Here is a 13156-nt window from a genome sequence, read left to right as displayed (position 1 = left end):
TTTTCCAATCGCTCCCGCAACGGCTTTTCGCCGATCTGGTAACGGGTTGCGCATCGCATTGTGCCTGTATAATATTTATGAGCAAAACCTTGACCGTAGTAGGATTGGTACATTCTCCTGTGGGAACATAATAACGTAATGAGCGCGTCTGTGTTGTGCGCATGCGCGTGTCGGGAGCGCTCAAAAGTTTGGGAGTTTTGCTGCTATGAACTGAGTTTGTACTGTACTGTGACGCTCTCGGATGTTTATCATCTTCATATAGAGAAACTCGTGAGAAATTCTCACAGCTTACCGGAAACTTATTTAAACTTTTGATTTCTTCTACGAAACAAAATGTAAGTACTGTTTTATTTCTGATTCACATTTTATTGCTGCGCTATACGGAAAGACGTTTACTATATTTCTATGGATTGTGGTTTAATTTCTGTTTTTATTTACTCGTAACGGTGCATTTGTCAGAACTGACACCCTTTACCATATCTTATCCTTTTAAGATTTAAGAAGTCAATCGTCCTTTTAGATTAATGGGCACAGCACATTTTCAGAGGCGGACACAAGGTGCCTCTTTTTACCCAATATCGGTTTTCTTAATTTCTGCCTTTACCCTGGCCTAGTGACTATTATTTTACGCACCTAATGCTCATGTTAGTGGAGTACTTGGTTTCCTTTTTTATTTTAATAAGTGAATGTTGTTTTCTTCCTTTGGTTCTCTGCAGGGACACATCGTCCGTAACATTTCATTATGTTGCTAAAATGCATGAGTTAACGTTACTATGTTAATTTTACGTCTTGGCGTTTTCGTTGTCTGTTTTGTTCTTGTGCATTTACAGCGCGCTCAGGTGGCTTTGGAGAGAATATAACAGCCCGTTCACTTGCGGCAGGCGTTCCATGCGTCACGTTTTTAAAAACGCGTAACGAAAGTTTTACTTAAAACGCTGTTCGTTCTTTGGACGTAAAGCAGGTCTTGTGTCCCTCCCTTTGTACTGTATACTGTTGTATACTCGCTTGCCTTTTGAAGGTAGGCTATCTGCCTTGTTTATTAGATGCTTTCCCTCTGAACTGAAGTAAAATTCCTACTCCATTGTTTTTGAAACTTACTATATTAAATATTAAATTAAGTATACAGTAGTAACTACACTGTGCTGTCATATAATTGTCAATAATTACATCGATTTACTGCAGTTTGCTATAGTAAACAGTAGGGGTACTATAGAACTTTTCATGTGGGCAGCATCTGAGCATGCATATGGTCAACCACAAATCTGACAGTAAAAATAATTGAAAAAAATCTCAAATAATAATCAATATTTAAAAGTACATTCGCTACACTGATCCCAGTCGCAGCGTGTGGATGGTTTTGGCTGCTGGTTTTGCTCTTGCTCTGCCAGTCGCTAATCTGCTCTGATTTTCTCCATCATTGTCCTGTGGCCTCATTCACATGAATGAACTGCAGGGTGAAACTGTGGGTGTGTAGATACATGGAGCACATGTGGAGCGGCTGAGCCCATTCACGTGCTGGAAACTCGCAACACCTTGAACCCTTAGCAAGTATAACCTCGGGTTAAACCAAGAGGAGTTTCAACCTCACTGGCAGCAGCACAAATAGCGAGATGAAGCACATATACTCATTACAGACACCCTTGTGTTAATTGGGGGACAAGAGTTGCCAGGTGCCTGAAGCCCATAGGCTCGCTTTTGGTTGTGTGATGGCCGTAAACAACTCATTTGTTGATCAGAGCTTGTGTGCTGAAAGCACGCAAGTGAGGTTGAATACCATGATGTCATCTTATTACCCGATGTTGTATGCAGTAGGTAACGAACATCTAATGTGGACTTGTTCTGAAGTTTTACTGGAGGGTCAAGATTACTCTAGATTTAAAACAGATTAGGATAGTTTTCAAATCGCTTTGAAGGAGGTCACAGTTCTGGGTACTGCTTGATTTATCTTGCCAACTGGCCTTGTGTTGTGTTTGTCACTGTTGTTTCCTACAACTAATGGTCTTGTTTCCCCCAACAGATAAACATCATGAACATAACAACAGCCTCAGAGTGAGCCTCGAATGCGGATGGACGGCGTCAACCTCCTGGACTTTTCATCTGTGTTTATTCACCTTTTTGGAACATAACAACTTTTTATATGGAACATAGCTTGACCGTTCTGGCACCCAGAAACAGGAAGTGAGAGTCATGACAGCTGTCCCCGTTCCACCGCCCCTTATTCCCCCTCCTCCACCCCAAATCCCTCCGCCACCCCCTCCTGCTCCAGCCAGCGGTCTGACCCGTGTGGACTCCGGCCGTAAAAACAGGCTCCGTAAACTCAACTGGGAGCAGATCCCCAGAGAGCGCGTGGAGGGTCGCAGGAGCGTGTGGAGCGGTTCGTTGGATGAAGACAAGGAGGTGCCAATTGATCTGAACTCTCTGGATGAGCTCTTTGGGCAGAAAGAGGGCGGCAAGCTAGACAGGGCCAACAGCTTTCGGCAAAGTTTGCTGCGTTGCGGGTCTCCCCAGGAGATTACCGTTGACAAAGTAAGATATTTACCACAAAAATGAAATGTCGCATTTTGTTACAAATAAACAAAATAGTACCGGATTTCTGGCCCAAAAAATCATATTAATACCATTTTTTTGTAGGTTTCACTGCTTGACTCCAAACGCAGCATGAATGTCGGAATATTCCTACGGCAATTGAAAATGTAAGTTTTTGGTTTAGTTTTGGGTCACTGGAATTAAAAAACAGAATTGAAAAAATTTAGTTTTCAAAGCAAAAAAAACAAACATCTTCCTTTAGTCGGGTAAACACAATCCCTACTTGAACACATGCTATTGGATGAGTAATTGTTAGGTCAGGCTGTTTATAATAGCCCATCTTATTTTACAGAGATGGATATATTTTAACTTGATTAACTTGTGGGGTTGGTGATGGGTTGAGATGTGCCATCTTTGCCAATTATTAGAAGTATTAATTTCAGAATGTAATGCAACATAATGTTATCTGAAATGTGTACTTTGTCTAAAAAGTTAATAAGTGATCATATCATTTAAACTATTGTGTACATTAACTCTTTCCCTGCCATTGCTTTCCTGTCATTTATGACCAGAAGTAGGCTAACTTGTTACATGCGTTACGTAATTTAATTACAAAATAAATTTGAACTGTAATCTGTTACAGTTATTGAGAAAAAAAGTGTAATTAAATGACAGTTACTTTTTAAACGTTAACGACAGGGCTGGGTATCGTTTGGGTGCCTAAACTGATCCTTTAGAAAAAGAGCCACAAACAATATACATACATACATACTGTACATAAATAAATAAATATAATATATATATTCTGGGGGCTGTGAAAGTTTTGTGATTATGTTTGATGCTGCAGCTGACAGCATATAAGTAAAAAATAATAATATTAAAGATAAATGAATTAATTAAATTGCTGTACAGATGTCTTTATCTGTCATTTAAAATAGAAACATTGGATTCAGTGCAATTTCCTCTCAGATTATGAGGCCAAAATTTGCATGTGAGGGCAGTGATATGGTGCCATTTGTTAGAAAGAGGAAATGAAGGTGTGTTGAGGTACGGAGAGAGGGTCTTAACACTTCAGACTGGCAGTAGCAGCAGGCTGCTTGTTTGCGAGCTGTCGATTGCCCTCAGCTGAAGCATGAATGTGTTAATGAAAAGGGCCCTGGGGGCAGACGACAAGTGCTTAGATGATGTCGTCCAATCAGAACAGCTGGCTTTTGATGACGGTCAGTGAAGGTGGTCACAGGTCACACCTGCTGTCCCTCCGACTGAACCTTTAAAAGCCTCTGTGGCAACCTGTCCAAATTGGCGGTGAGATGAAATGTATGTATTTTGATTCAGACAGTTTTAAAGAAATGGAAGTCATACGCTGTAAGCCATTGTTTGCCATTTGTCTCCCTGTCTCTTGAATGCAGTGTTTTTTGTCTTATTAAAGAAAGGACATTGTTTTCATGTCTAAACATGCATAGGTACAGTAGGTCTCCTTTCAGTTTGAAAAGCTCTCAAGTGAGACTAATAACTGTCAGAACATGAGGCGAAATCATTACACGTTTCTGTACACGCCTCCTTGTTTGCTCTAAGCTTACATAAGCCAACACTTTTGAATTGTGCGCAGTGAGTTATAAAGCCAGACTTTCTGGTACCTAATTCATTATTTCATGTTGAACTACATATCTCTCCACTAATCTTTAGCATTCATAGTTACAGGTCATAAAATAACAACAAAATAAACCAGTGTGGTCTTGCAGACCTCTTTTAAATCCAGGGGAAATGCGGCAGCTGTGTGCCTGACAACTTCTTTTTTTTCTGACTGAAGGAGCAAGGTTCAACTGGATTGAAATGGGATGTAGCTAGCTTGGATCTTAACAGTGGCATAACTTTGTTTTGAAAAGTGGTGGGGACAGAGATACTTTAATAAATTGTTTCTGTAATTACTCGTTGGGAATATTTATCATATAGGCGTAGTGGGCGGTCCGTCCATTGACTTCTCCGCTTTTCGACTCCAGCTCTCACAGTGTGTGGTTCCCAAACTGTCATTTGGGAAAGGTCACTTGGCTGTTGCGGTGCATTACACTTAAAAACTGTTTATTCCTATGACTAAAAATGTCACTTGTTCATTGGTTTACGCGTTTTTGTGCTTGGACACAGAATGTGCAAGCTGTTTTTTTTTCATTTTTCGGTTGTCGATGCCGCAAATTGACAACCCTTATTTTGTAAGGACAAAACTGTACACTGTTCTGAAAGTTTAACCACAGAAGTTTACTTTTACAAAGCGTTATAAAAGTAAAAACTTCAGGATTGAGCATAATTTGAGCCTTTTAGAGTAAAGTTGTGGGATCGGCTTTATTCCTACAGTACTTCAGATGGGTTGGAGAAGCTGAGCTCTGCTGTCATGTAGAAATTGATTTTCGCAAATTGTTTGCTCCTTCAGTGCTGCCTGTGATATTTTGGAGGATGTGAGGCGGGGATCCGGCGAGCGTTACGGGGCAGAGAAACTGTCAGAGCTCTGCAAACTTCTGCCTGATAAAGATGAGGTATCATGTGATCGCTGACACAATTCAGTCTGATTCATGTTAGAGACTGTTTAACATGATTTACCCCAAGCAATCTTGGGGTAAAACACCTATTACAACACCTATTACAAAACCTCAAAATCTTCTTGCATCCAGGAGGCCAGATTAAAGAAGTTCAACGGAGACCGTAGTTTACTGCCAGAAGCAGATCTCTTCGTACTCTTACTGGTGGAGTTACCCAGGTAACAATTTGAGTCTAAACTCTCTTTTGTTCATTGCCTAATCAGCACAGCCTTTCTGTCTTTTAACCTTTGCCATATTGACGGTGCGGCACATCAAATCTGTTCTCTATTCCTGTAACAAACGCATAATGATGTTTCACTGGCTGCTGATTAATCATCTGTTTTTCTCTCATCATCATCATCATCATCTGACCCGGCCAGCTTTCGCATGCGTCTGGACGTCATGATGCTCCAGCAGGAGTTTGACCTGGCGGTGACCTCCCTCTGTGCTGCGGCCAGATGTCTGGGGGAGGCTGCTGGAGGTAAACAGTCAGCAGGGGGCCAGTGTCCTTCCTTTCACTAGATTTGTTTGGACCTGTCGTAGCTCTGAAAACTTTAGCTTTCTTCCTAAATCAACTTCACATGTGAGCCGCAAAACAGATACTGTTCTTTGCACGAGGGCCTGGAATTTCAGATCTGATATTTAATGGAATAAGTGGAACCTCATGTGATGTGGTTGACGTTCATGTGTTCTTCGTGCAGAGCTGCTGAGCTGCACCGAGCTTCAATATATCCTGCGTTTGGTGCTCAAGGCGGGAAACTACATGAACGCTGTAAGTAGTTTCGCCTGCTTTTTGTGCACTTACACTCACTAAACGGGCCATTTTGGTTTTAAGCACAATTCGTTTGCAAAATCTTTTCCTTCGGAGTCCGTCTGACCTTTCTCGTGTTCTTAGGGAGGTTATGCAGGGAATGCTGCTGGATTCAGGATTTCCTCTTTACTCAAACTGGCCGACACCAAAGCCAACAAACCAGGCATGAATCTCCTCCATTTTGTTGCCATGGTAAGTGCTGCCTGCCAGTAATCGCATCTCTCAAATATCACATGACCATAGCCTCACTTTTAATACCAGCAGTGGTTGTTAAAGGAATAGTTCCTTGGAAAGTATAAAAATACTCCATAATTTACTGACCCTTTTGCGATCGTACATGACTTCCTTTTCTCAGCCCAACACAATCTGAGTTGAATTGAATAATATATCCTGGCTCTTCCAAGCTTTGTAATGCCATTGAACAGGGTCGCGTATTCACGTGAACAGAGTAGACGTCCCGGCATTGCAGATATTGCATCACGCATACGACGAATAGTCACAGGACACGCGAGAACCAGTGATATTTACATTTTCGGTGGGATGTCTGTTTATGTGAATATGTGGCATATATTTAATACTGTATAACTCTGACTTTGTTCAGCTGAAAAATGTTATTATTTCAAGTTTATAAACAAAGATTAGCACAAAAAAATGAAAACGAACTGTAATAAATTATCAACATGAGTGACTTTTCCACAGGAGGTTGTGAAGAAGAATAAAGACCTTTTAATGTTTAACAGCCACTTGACTCACGTCAGTCCAGCATCAAGGTCAGAATATGTCCAGATGAATCTAATGCAGCCTGTTACAGGTCAAATTTTGGTCTTAAAAAATGGTCTTATGAGCATTAATATTGTTTTGCAGTTCTTTTCACTGCACAAATAATCGTAATTTTTCATTCAACTTTTTGTCTGATTAGGTTATCGGAGGCGTCTGTAGAAGAGGATTTATCACGACTGCAGAGTCGAGTCGCAGATCTCAGAGTCAAAGCTCAGTCGGACGCCGAGATCGAGCAGCAGACGAGATCTTTTCTGGAGGTACATGCGCATCAGTATTAATATTCCCAGATGCTGATGTTAAAGTTCAGCATGTCAACCCCGTTTTATTCAGGTTGTAGATGTGAGGCTTCAGGAGGCTCAAGATGAGGTGGAGAGCTTACAGAAGACCAGTAAAGCCCTCATGGAGTTTTTATGTGAAGATGAGAAATCCTTCAAACTGGAGGAAGCCTGCCACACCTTCCACTGCTTCTGCCAACGATTCCAGAGAGCTGTGCGGGTGAGCACCACTGATGACACTAGTATTAATATACTGTACACTAGTGATGTTGAGTGGTCATTTAAAAGGGTATAGAAATGATTCAAAGAACCTGTAGTTGGAAAAAATAAGATCTCAGGATTTTTTTTAGATTCTAAATGAACACTCTTTAATATATGCGCTACTAGAACAATACTAAAGATGATCTGAATCGTGTTTGTTTGCTATCAGGAGAACACAGAACGAGAGCTGCAGGAGCAGCGGCGTGCGGCTCGCGAGCGTGAGAACGTGGAAAAGCGACGCTCTCTGGCCCTGTGCACCGGACTGGAGGTGGAGCGGGAATCGGACGACCTGGAACACGCTCTTCAGAAAAGCCTAAGATACACGGGAGGCCGTCGAAGCCTGCGCAGAAATATGAAGTCTGACAACCAACAGCCTCCGAGAGACTCCGTGCTTAAAACACAATCGCTACAGAACGACACCAATACAGCCGAAACTGGACAGAGAATGTCTGAAAAAGAAGGTCAGTGTTTAAGCACAGATTCAGCATGTGGACTTCAACAGGTTCCAGCGGCCACACCGGATACTATGAAAAGCCACTCTAGGTTGAATACGAGGAGAGTCCCATGTGATGGTGCTTTAGTTGTGCTTGCAGAAAGCGGTATCACGTCACAACAGCAGGAGGCAGTGAATGTCTTGCCTCTCACAGGACTATCCCCTAACAGAGTTTTGAAAGTTGAGAAACGGGTTCAAGATGCCTCTGAAAGGCTGGCACAGATAGTGACAGATGCACCTGAGGATACTGAGAAGAAGGACAAAGTGAATGTCCTTCACAAAAGAAGTGTAAACGACACAGTGGCTCAGTCAGATATAATGCCACCGACAAAAGCCAGAACAGACTCTAGCCTAGTGGGAGAGACCTGGTTGAGCTCATCTCCTGCTGAAACGAGTCCATCTCTGATGGAAAATCTTGAGCCACGTAGCCCAGAAAGAGAGCATGTTTACCCACGAGTAGGAGAGGTGCTGGAGTGCCATACCCTGGTGAGAGGCCTACGCTCATATGAAAGCCTTTCACCAGCTGTGGTGCGGCCAGCCACCAATCACTGTTCCAAATGGAAGAAAGAGCGGGAAGCTGAAGAGAGGGATGGCGCTAGCTCACTGCACGCTAAGGAGGATTCCCCTCTGGTGAAGACGCCGACTCGAGGGCCAACTAAAAGATCTCTGGCACCCCGCGGAGGACCCTCCAACAGCAGTGGGATTCCAAGGGTGCGCACTAAGGCGGAGCCAATTCCTTCCAACAGTTTGTCAGCTAGTCACGGATCGCGCCCTTATCCTTCACGTTCCGCATCAGTACGATCAACGCAAGTCACCAGCATCCAGAATGAACTTAAACACAACGCCGGAGTGCAACCAAAAACGAACGTCCAGTCTGACACAAAGCAAAAGCGTAACGCTTCAGAAGCGGTGAAGAGCAAAAGCCACGAGCAGTTTGTAAGGGGCTCACCGTTGCGCGTGTCCAAACGCTACGCGCCCATCTCTGACCCCCAGACTCCCAACACTTTACATAGCCCGACTGCTGCTACGACCGCCAAGACGATTCGCACTGCTGTCGTCAATGCAGCCAAGGCCAAGACTGCCAAGAGACCCGGCCCTAAAACTCCCAGACCTGCCCCCCAACCCATGTGGAGATAATATTTGATTCTTACTTTCTAAGGAGCAGTGGCTTGACATTGTTTATGGATTTTTATAATAATAAGAAGTGAAGAAGGAATGTGTTGTAGAAAATCTGTGGATTTCCTTTAGGTGGATGCAAATTCTCTAGGTCTCCTTCCAAAATGCCACTAAATAAAGGAGGCATTCATACTATCTATTCAGAATGGACAGTGTAAAGGATCAGACATTAAGACTCATTCAGCACTGTTTTAGCTTCATGCTCTACCTCTGAACACTATATTGTGCTCTGTGCAGGTAACAGCGCACCTCAGAAGGCAAGTTTGATGCAATTTCTGACAACCTTCCTTCAATAAGTGTTTGCCTCGCCATGTTAGAATGTTACCTCTATATCAGGGCATCTATTTAATTTTGAATCTGCCATAGTCAGAGAGACTTCACTAAATGACTGAAAAGTGAACATGAAACTGTGTTGTAATGGGCCTTAACTTCTTGGACTGATACAGTCACATTGACTGCACTTCAGTTTGGTACACAATGATGCGAAATTTGTTCTTTGGGATCTAGCATAATAAATGATTATATTTACAAAGTAAATTTGTTGTCATTTTAAACTTTAATGCACTTTACAAATGAAAGAGATTTTATTCTGTTAAAAATTGTCTGTATAGTAATCTGCTGTACTGATGTGTGTTTTGTATCTATGAAATGTTAAATTAACATTTGTAAAAATAGTTGCCCTTTTGTAATATTTGTATTTGTAAACTGAGAATTAATAAATAAAAGCTGATATATTGTGAACCTTTCTGTCAGTACAAAAGCAATACAAAGATATTGACCACTTCTCAAGATGTAAACAAACTTCCAGTTGATTATTTTTAAAATCTTAAAAATATTAGTTTAACTTTTTGATATGGTTATAAATGTTCTGTTGGTTGTGGAAGTGCACCTTTAAATCCTCGCCCAAACATATTTAGACATCATATGTGAGATTAAGGGGGTTCAAATACCCTGACGTGCAGTTGGGAGGAAATACCATATAAGGGTTGAAGTTTCTTGGTTGTACTTATTCTGCAAATATAGTTTGGCCTACACAGTACAAGATTTGTGACATTTAATGACTATATTTTGGAAAAATGTTATTTTTGGTACTTTTTAGTAAATATCTTAAAGTAAGTTATATCTATAATCTCATCAACAATAACCTTGCTAAAATGCTTTTTCGCCGATGAACTGCTGGCTTATTTTCAAGGTCCTGAAACTGCTGTTTCGCCGTCCTCATTATAAGCTCATTGTTTTCTATTGTATATACCCTCATGCGCTTCTCTTGACACATTCACTCCCAACTTATAAACGTTGCCATGGTGATGCTTCAGAAATGGTCAAGAATCCAGTGCTGAACAGTGGGAGAGGGAATGGGGGAAGATGCTGGTGTTGGGGTCTCAGTGGGAAAGGTCTTTTTATAGGACATATTGACGCCAAGAACTCTTGGGAAAAGCAATAAACTAGTGCCGTCTGTGTATCAGTGTGTCGAGATGTCATTCAATGTGTTTGAGGAGTGGAAGTCAATGTCATCATGGTGTGGGAATTTTCTTTTCTGCCTTCAAATGAATCACTGGTTTGTGACCTACAGTCTTCATACCATTTTGACTTTTTCACACTCCTTAACTTAAGTTTAGTGTTTACAGCAATAGCTACCTGTATCCATTTAAACTTTTTTTTTAACTCTTTACCATTCACTTATTGGTCTATAATTCTGTTTTTTTTAAGCAGATGTCTGAGCTTAATTCACTCATTATGTTACATAACATTTCAGCATTGGTCCCTGAAAATCCCTTTAGTTACCTTTCAATGGGTTTCACATTTATCTTGCATCAATCTGTCAACTCATTCATTTTGTTGTGCCCATTTCATTTTTTTAAGTGGAATAATGGCTTTTGGTAGATTAATTATTGGCCTAACTTTACTACAAATAAAGTGGTTAAACTATGTTTATTACATTGAGACCACAGCTATTATGTTTTAACTACAAATACCAAAGCCAACCCCTTTATACATAGATTATCACAATCTCAGTCAGGATTACTTTCCTTTCCACATATTAATTAACACTGGTTGTCTGATATTTCCCTAGATGTCCACTTAAGTAGACATCTGAAGAGGTACAGATGATGCACTGTATCCCTTCTAGCAACAACCCTATAGTGTCCCCTGTAGTGATTGACGTGCAAAATCCATGCACTCAAGAAATGGCCGTTTGAATAGATGTCCAGGTTGAAAGGGTTAAATTATGGTTACCGTATCACAGCCATGTTGGTTTCCCTAAGAGGCAGCCTTTGCTTTGGGATGTGGCGCCCTCTTATGGCCATATCGCTTCATTGAAATGTCGTCACGAGGAAAACCGAGTGTCTATCGCTCCTCGCGATCAGTTTGCGCTGTTGATAGGTTTTCTGGTGCTGAGTTGCCAGGTCGTTTCTAGCATTTCTTATGGTTGTAAATGGTTTTGTGGAAACCACTTAAGCAACCACTTCAGTTAAGCAATGTAACTGTTATCAGCTTTGTAGTTCACACCTCCAGTAGGCCTATTAATAAAAATCGAATATGGTTGTGTCCAATTAAGTGATCTATGAAGATTGGCTTCCTCATTCTTTATTAAATAGTAGCAATTCAAGAGTAACTGAAGATTTTGTATCCATGTTGTAGCATATACAGTAGTTAGGATTCAGTTGTAAAATTAACATTCTTAATTCTGTTGTCATACTAACCTACTCATTCGCTGCATATCATTGCTAGAAATTACTATGTTGGCCTTATTATTATGTTGTTTATCGTAAAAACGGTCGTGGCCCGTGTTATCAACGAAAACCGAACAATCTGGATCAACTGGTGATGTTTATCTCTTTAACTTCTTTAACTTGCAATTTAATGCCACCTAGTGACCATTTATACACATAACAACAATGGCCAAAAGGAAAGAGCTGTCTTCTGCAACCAAGGAGGACATTGTCAAAATGGCTCAATCTGGCAAATCTGCTTCTGACATTGCTCGTTTGCTGGATTTGAATGATCGCACCGTCCGCAGGATTATTGCAAAGCACCGTGAGACCGGTACCGTGCAGAATGCAAAGCGTTGTGGCCGCCCAAGGAAGACTAGTGAGCGTTTTGACAGGAGAATGAAAATCACATCAATGTGTGGCGCCTTCAAAACAGCTTCCAAAATCCTGGATGAAATGTGCAAAGGCGAGGAACCACCTATTTCATGTCGCACCGCAAGACGACGTTTACAAGAGGACGGATTGGAGGGCTGTTTGGCAGTAAAGAAACAATTAATTAGTTCTGTCAACAGCAAAATGCCCCTGGCCTTTGCCAAAGAACATACAGATTGGAGTTTGGAAGACTGGAGCCGTGTTCTGTGGTACGATGAGTCGAAGTTAGACAAACTTGCCTCAGATGATGGTATAGCAGAAGACGAAGGCATCGTTTCGATAAAAAATGAAAACGCATGCGAGACAGAGTTAAACACTTAAGGGGATGTTGTGACATGCATCTGCAGCAGATGTTAGTTGCTGTCACTTTAAAACGGACCATTGTGGAACAGAGTGTTGCCGAGGATCTGTTGGAGAATTTTATTCTGTCAAACATTTCATGAAGTAGCCAAATATAAAAACGAAACTGATCGATGATGTTCATTTCGTGAAGTTCACAGAGCACCAAGTCTATCATTTATTTTGGACCTGTCAACTGAAAGTCTCAATGTTAATAGCAAGCAAGATATTATGTATCTACTGTATATCTCAACACCACTTAAATGGAAAAGCAAGCAGAACGACTTAATAGTTTGCAATGACTTGATACTTCTCTTGTTTTTCTTTTATTTATTCAGTCTTTAGCAAATTATTGTTAACGCTTCTTTTCCTCTATTCTGATGTCTTCGAACACATTTTGTGTAGTATGCAAAATTATAAACATGCATGTCATCTTTGTATTTTGCTTTGATATTTTAATAAAAAAGAGGATCAGGTCGAACATGTATTTTGTAACACGATATACCCAAACAACCCCTTTTCTGTCCCCTCAATTAAATCCCCCAAAACACCTTTTGGGAAACCTAATCATCGTCGTAAATCCAATCCAATGAAGTCCAGCACTAGCAGGATGAATGCTGAGGATCTACAAATATTAACAACGGGCTACATTGTAGGCAATCTATACTTTAATTATTTAATTGTAATAAAAGCAAATAGTGTGCTAATATATTCTGACATCATGTTTGGCCACTACTGTAGATGTTTAGAGCCATCGTCCAAACGTGCAGGTTTCAAAG

The 13156-nt window shown here is 41.0% G+C and overlaps 1 protein-coding gene across 1 annotated transcript; it reads left to right on the top strand.

Annotated features, from left to right (window-relative positions):
- The first annotated feature begins 200 nt into the window (after positions 1–200).
- fhdc2 (FH2 domain containing 2) lies at positions 201–9604 on the top strand. Its single transcript, XM_057349509.1, has 12 exons — positions 201–335; positions 2018–2526; positions 2632–2693; positions 4952–5054; positions 5190–5275; positions 5477–5577; positions 5798–5868; positions 5992–6099; positions 6607–6677; positions 6827–6944; positions 7018–7182; positions 7393–9604. The coding sequence occupies exons 2-12, from the start codon at positions 2188–2190 to the stop codon at positions 8851–8853; spliced, it is 2685 nt and encodes an 894-aa protein (XP_057205492.1). The 5' UTR covers positions 201–335; positions 2018–2187; the 3' UTR covers positions 8854–9604.
- The last annotated feature ends 3552 nt before the right edge of the window (positions 9605–13156 follow it).

This window comes from Triplophysa rosa, linkage group LG13 (genome assembly GCF_024868665.1).
Source record: "Triplophysa rosa linkage group LG13, Trosa_1v2, whole genome shotgun sequence".
Classification (NCBI taxonomy): domain Eukaryota; kingdom Metazoa; phylum Chordata; class Actinopteri; order Cypriniformes; family Nemacheilidae; genus Triplophysa; species Triplophysa rosa.
Note: the sequence above shows the minus strand (reverse complement) of the source record. Positions and strands in the feature narration are given on the sequence as shown.

What these genes read in the sequence shown, in the direction of transcription:
- fhdc2 (XM_057349509.1), top strand. Translation starts at nt 2,188, where the DNA reads ATGACAGCTGTCCCCGTTCCACCGCCCCTTATTCCCCCTCCTCCACCC. An exon ending in TCCTCCATTTTGTTGCCATG is followed by an intron (nt 6,100 to 6,606) that starts GTAAGTGCTGCC and finishes ACTTTTCCACAG; the next exon opens with GAGGTTGTGAAGAAGAATAA. An exon ending in AGACGAGATCTTTTCTGGAG is followed by an intron (nt 6,945 to 7,017) that starts GTACATGCGCAT and finishes CGTTTTATTCAG; the next exon opens with GTTGTAGATGTGAGGCTTCA.